The sequence below is a fragment of the Hemicordylus capensis genome, chromosome 4 (assembly GCF_027244095.1).
Source record: "Hemicordylus capensis ecotype Gifberg chromosome 4, rHemCap1.1.pri, whole genome shotgun sequence".
NCBI classification, from domain to species: domain Eukaryota; kingdom Metazoa; phylum Chordata; class Lepidosauria; order Squamata; family Cordylidae; genus Hemicordylus; species Hemicordylus capensis.
The window spans coordinates 162,348,759-162,354,758 of NC_069660.1; the positions used below are offsets into that span (position 1 = coordinate 162,348,759).

At 45.5% G+C, this 6,000-nt stretch overlaps 1 protein-coding gene across 4 annotated transcripts in view; it reads right to left on the reverse strand.

The window, feature by feature from the left end:
• The window catches only part of LOC128324803 (dimethylaniline monooxygenase [N-oxide-forming] 2-like), a 28,867-nt gene extending 23,238 nt beyond the window's left edge, over positions 1-5,629 (reverse strand). The window contains exons 1-4 of one of the 4 annotated variants that reach the window (XM_053249832.1): positions 5,597-5,629; positions 1,505-1,584; positions 629-766; positions 90-278 (exon numbers count right to left, since the gene is read on the reverse strand). In XM_053249832.1, the coding sequence (XP_053105807.1) occupies positions 90-278; positions 629-760 (321 nt within the window). In that variant the 5' untranslated portion in view covers positions 761-766; positions 1,505-1,584; positions 5,597-5,629. Of the gene's footprint in view, positions 1-89; positions 279-628; positions 767-1,504; positions 1,585-3,985; positions 4,055-5,203; positions 5,338-5,596 lie in introns of those variants that run through there. The other 3 variants (XM_053249830.1, XM_053249831.1, XM_053249833.1) reach the window with 3 other exon arrangements.
• Between the last annotated feature and the right edge of the window lie 371 nt (positions 5,630-6,000).

The following is a 6,000-nucleotide window of genomic DNA, read 5'->3' on the forward strand; positions in this document are numbered from 1 at the left end:
TTGCATTTCCCTTTATTTAGACCACAAGCCCATCAGGCCATGCTTGGTTTATTGGGAACTAAGCTGTAACCCATTTTAAGTCAACATACCTTGAAAGTGACATACTTGAGTAGATTGAAGTGCTTTGCATACAGTCGTAAATATTCCAGAAACTTGGAGTTGTGCAGGAAGTTTGGAAAGTCATCAGGCACTGGAAAATCACTAAAGCAGGACATCTCTTTGGAAGTATTGGTGACGACAGACTTGTAGATGCTTGCCCTGCCTTCCTCTACCTTTTCCTAAAGAATAAGAACATAAGAACTGTTGGGGGTAAATACTTATTTAGCAGAGTATTTCAGGTGCTAACTCACTTCCATTACAGCAGAAGTTAATAAGGTCTCAGGGGCAACAGCTTGTACGTGATAAACATAGAGATGCTTCCAGGCAGCCATTATGCCAAAGAGTACAGTTAAGGAGCAAATAGCCCACTCGAGTACAGATTTTCCAGTCCTAGAAAGGAGCCAGAAATATGTTCATTCAGTTATGTTCGGTAAAAGTGGAGGACATTCGTTGAACCATCAGGTTATTGGCTCGGTCTTGATGGCTTTCAGTGTCTACTATTTCAAGCAGCAAGGCTCCTCCTACTCACCGTGAATCTCCATAGTCCCCCGATATCAGTGCTTCGCTCAAAGCAAGTGGGCTCGAGGCCTTCATCTAGGCAGCCTTTGATAGATGTCAGCCCACTCACGCCAGCACCTATAACTGCAACTCTTTTTGCCATCGTCCTCTACAGCAGGGAAAGATCAAGATAATTATTTATTTTATTTATGTATTTTGCAAATTTATTGACCGCCTGACTTCCTTAGACTGGAGGCGGTTTACATAAATTAAAACAACAATGAAGACAAGAGAAAGAAAAGGAAAAAAAGAAAAAGACACACACACACCCCGCCCCGCTCGTCCACACATACGTTAAAAACTAAAAGCCTGGCAAAATAAATAAGTTTCCAGGAGCTTCTTAAAGGACAGGAGGGAGGGGGCATTACAAATCTCAGGAGGCACAGTGTTCCATAAGGAGGGGGCGGGGCCTGGGCCCCACATACTTCCCCTGGGCCCGGAACTCTGAGAAGGCCCACCTGAGACGACCTCACAGGGTGGGTTGAAGTTGGATGGGAGAGGAGGTCCTGAAGGTACACAGGCACCAAACCCTGAAGGGTTTTATAGGTGACAACCAGCACCTTGAATTGATAATCTTTATTGGGGTAGGAGTACACAACTCAGGTCACTCTGATGGTTCTTTTTACTAGCAAAAGGGGTTGCATCATTCATTTTTTTAAATTAAATTGGTAGTATTTATATACCACTTTTTAAAAAAAGTCTTGAGATGATTTACATAGCAAAGCAAATAAGAAAATGGAGAACCTCGCCCCCCCATTTTTTTTAAATGGGGCATTAACAGCAAGTGGATTAAAAAGGAAACAAGTTTGATTTTGTAAAATGTGGTTTTTATTAATCTTTTACTTACTTTCTTTCTTTCTTTCTTTCTTTCTTTCTTTCTTTCTTTCTTTCTTTCTTTCTTTATTTATTGTTGCATTTATATACCGCCTTTCGTTAAAAGACAACCCCAAGGCGGTTTACAAAAATTAAAACATACAATAAAAGACAATAAAAATATTAAGCTAAAAATATATAAATACAGACCAAATTTAAAATCTATAAAATACTAGCATAAAAACAATACAGTAGGTAAAAACACAGAAGCAGCAGTAAAAACGATTATGTAAAAGCCTGGATTAAAAGCCAAGTTTTAACAAGCTTTCTAAAAACCATGATGGAGTCCGAGGAGCGAATGGCCACTGGGAGAGCATTCCAAAGTCTGTGGGCCGCAACAGAGAAGGCCCTGTCCCGAGTGCACGACAGCCGGCCCTCTCTCATTGTCGGCACCCGGAGCAGGGCCCCCTCATATGTCCTCGTCAAGTGGGCAGCAACCCTTGGGAGCAGGTGGTCCCTCAAATACCCCGGGCCCAAACCGTTAAGGGCTTTAAAGGTCAAAACCAGCACCTTGAATTGGACCCAGAAACAAACCGGCAGCCAGTGCAACTCTTTCAAAACGGGCGTGATGTGCTCCCAGCGGGCAGCTCTGGATAAAACCCTAGCTGCCGCGTTTTGCACTAGCTGCAGTTTCTTCAAGGGCAGCCCCACGTAGAGCTCGTTACAGTAATCCAGCCGTGACGTAACTAAGGCATGGGTAACCGTGGCCAGATCTGCCTTCTCGATAAAGGGACGCAGTTGGCGCACCAGCCGAAGCCGTGCAAAGGCACCCCTGGCCATCGCCTCCACCTGACCCTCCAAAAGCAGAGCCGGGTCCAGTAGTACACCCAAGCTGCGTACTTGCTCCTTCAAGGGGAGTGCAACCCCATCCAGAACCGGTAAAATCTCCTCATCCCGATTGGCTCTCCTACTGACCAACAGTACCTCCGTCTTATCCGGATTCAATTTCAGTTTATTAGCCCACATCCAACCCATCACGGCCTCCAGCCCCCGATTCAGGACATCCACCGCCTCCCTAGGATCAGGTGACAAGGAGAGATAGAGCTGAGTGTCATCCGCATATTGCTGACAACTCAGTCCAAGTCCCCGGATGACCTCTCCCAGCGGCTTCATGTAGATGTTAAACAGCATGGGGGACAAGACCGATCCCTGCAGGACCCCACAGGCCAACGGCCACGGGGCTGAGCAATAGTCCCCCTGCACCACCTTCTGGACCCTCCCCCCAAGAAAGGACAGGAACCACTGCAACGCAGTGCCTCTGATTCCCATACTTGAGAGGCGGCCCAGAAGGATACCGTGGTCGATGGTATCGAACGCCGCCGAGAGGTCCAGCAGAACCAACAGGGACGCATTCCCCCTGTCTAGTTCCTGGCGTAGGTCATCCACTAGAGCGACCAAGGCAGTCTCAGTCCCATACCCGGGGCGGAAGCCAGATTGAAAAGGGTCCAGATAATCTGTATCATCCAAGACCTTCTGCAGCTGGTACGCCACCACATGCTCCATCACCTTGCCCAAAAAGGGAAGGTTAGACACAGGTCTATAGTTATCCAGGTTGGAGGGATCAAGGGAGGGCTTTTTTAATAGCGGTCTTACCACTGCCTCCTTGAGGCATGATGGCATCCTGCCCTCCCTTAATGAAGCATTAATGAAGCATTAATGAAGCATTAATGAATGAATTAATGAAGCATATTGTATCTATTTTACATGTTGTGAGCTGCCCCAAGCAGTAGTGTACTGGAGGGGCAGGGTATAAACATTATAAATTAATTTTTTTTAAATAAAAAATAAAAATAACTCTTATTGTTTATTTATTTATTTAATTAATTTGTATACCGCCCTTCCAAAATGGCTCTTAACTCTATATTCCTCTCTGAACCCCATCTTCCACTCTCTGTTCCTTGCCAACACCAACACAGGGCTTTGTGAACTAGGAGAGCTGCTGCCAGTAGACAACACTGAGGTAGAAGATGGACCAATAAGGCACCCCTTTCTCTCCCTTTCCCGTCTTTTCTTCGTAGTACTCTCACTGCTCTGAGCACCATGAGAAGTCTATGTCGCATCTGTTCACCTTTCTTTTCCTTTTACATCTATATCTCTTTTCTCATGACACTGGCCTCTCTGCACCCCCCCTCCCACTCTTTTCTTCTTTCAGTCTGTGCTATAACCCCCACCCCCGTGATCATTAACCAAAAATGAATGTAAAATTATGCAACGACACAGAAAGCAGTCCAAATTTATTCAAACTGTATTAACTTGCCACGCTTAACAAACACTGTTTTCTCTCAGCCTGCATACACTGGAGAACATTAACATACGCAAGGTAGCAACTGATCTTTTTCTCTCTCAGCGGAACTGTAACTCTAGCACAATCAACCAGTGTGAAGGAAACGGAAAGGAGTGAAGAGAGAAAATATATACATCAAACTAAACGAGACACAAAAACATGCTGGCTGACCTCCTGACTATTGAAGCATGGGCACTCCTCCTTCTCCTCCAAATATTTATATACTGCTTTCCCACAAAAGTTCAGAGGGAGAGAGAGGGAGGGAGGGATTGAGAGAGAGAGAGAGAGAGGAGGTTCCCTGTTCCCAAAGAGGAATGCTTGTTGAGCTGGGGGTGGAGAGAACCGCTTGTTCTCCCCCTGCTCAAAAAAGAGAATCACCACTTTAATCAGGCACTTCTTTGCTTGGTTAGCACAGGGTTAGCACTCCTAATAAGCAGCACTAGCCCCTATGCTGGCCTCTGTGCTTTCTGAAGTGCAGGCATTCTTCCGCTCGAGCACAAACACTTTGCTGGAGCTTCAGAAGCACTACGTTCGAGCAGAAAAACATGGCTTGACCCTCAGTGATGTGTTTCTGGTCTAACAGCACACTTCCAGAGTTCTAGCGAGCGAGCTCTGAAAAGTGCGTGCAAGAGTGCAAGGAGAAAGCGCGGAGACCAGCATTGGGACAAGAGCAGCATAGGAGCACCCATGCTTCCTTATTCAGGGTCATTCATCTTGTCTGTGTTATTCACTTTACTTACAGGACCTTCCTCAGGGTGTCAGTTACTCTGTTTGCCCTTCTGTCCTTTAAAGTAAACAATATCCAGGGGGCCCAGATCAGAAACAATGCAGAGGGAAGGCATTTAACTCTTTCCTCTCATCTTCTGGTTCTGGTGAACAATGTGTCCCTGATGCTGCTGTTTGTTGCAGGAAGGAAGCTGCCACTGGTGCCAGAAAGTCAGGGAGCAGGAAAAATCAAACTGGGCTTTTGGAAGGAAGGAGCCAAACCACAAGTATGAGATCAGGGATTGTATTCTCCCCACTTTTCAAAAACATTAAAAGCAGTTGCTCAGGGTTCTAATTTTGATCAAAACAACAGCACTTAGGGAAGGGGTCCTATAACCCTTTCCTCTTTACCATTTTCTCGATCTAATTTATCTTCCAGCAGGGGAGAAAAAATACAGATAATTTTATCATGCTTGCATTTCCCCTCCAGCTACATGGTGTGTCATGGTGTGTGTGTGTGAGGTGATGTATGTGGGGGAAACAGTTCAGTGGGGAAAGAGTTAAATATTACTACTCTGCTCAAATTCAGAGCGACCTTTAACTGCTTTAAAGTGTAGAATCTCTTTATATTTACAGCAAAATAATAAAAATCGTGGAGTACAGAAGAGGTGGAACATTTCTTACCTTTTTTCCTCTGTCCTATTTTAGTCTCTTCTGTGTCTGGAAGGAAATTAACACACCCAGCAGAGTTCCAGAGACTTTTAACAAACTGGCTAAGTTCACCCACGTGTTTCTCTGTCTCACTGGCACAGGCAGCTATGATTTAACTTTCTGTCAGATACTCAAATATCTGTGGTTGCCAAATCAAAACAACTAAACAAAAAAGTGTACTGAAGCTGTTGTGCAGAGCAGAATTTTTTAAAAAACAGCTGTGGGTTTTCACCTTCCTATCAATTAAGAGGCGTTTGGCAATGTTAAGCAGAGGGTTTGGGTTACAAAATCTTCTGAAATGAAGAGACAGTGACAATGAGCCCTTTCTCCCGATCACAGAAGGGGAGGAAGTCTTAAAACGCTTACCTCCCCTGCAGACGGTCCTGGTCTTCTTGCTAGGTGAGCGGCCGCCAGCTGTTACTGGCAACCGGGAGGTTTGGTGGCCCGGAAGCCCCTGGAACTCCCATAATGCACTGTGCAAGTGCATGATGCATTATGGGGAGCCTCCCGATGCCGACCGGGAGCCCCGCAGCCAGGGCTGGTAGACAATCAGCAAAGTAACAGCCACCAGACTAGTAGCCATTGATAGACCTGCCCTCCATGAATTTGTCTAAGCCCCTTTTAAAGCCATCCAAGCTACTGGGCATCACCACATCCCATGGCAAGGAATTCCATAGATTAATTATGCGCTGTGTGAAAAAGTACTTCCTCTTGTCGGTCCTAAATTTCCTGACCTTCAGTTTCAGGGGGTTTGTTCTAGTGTTATGAGA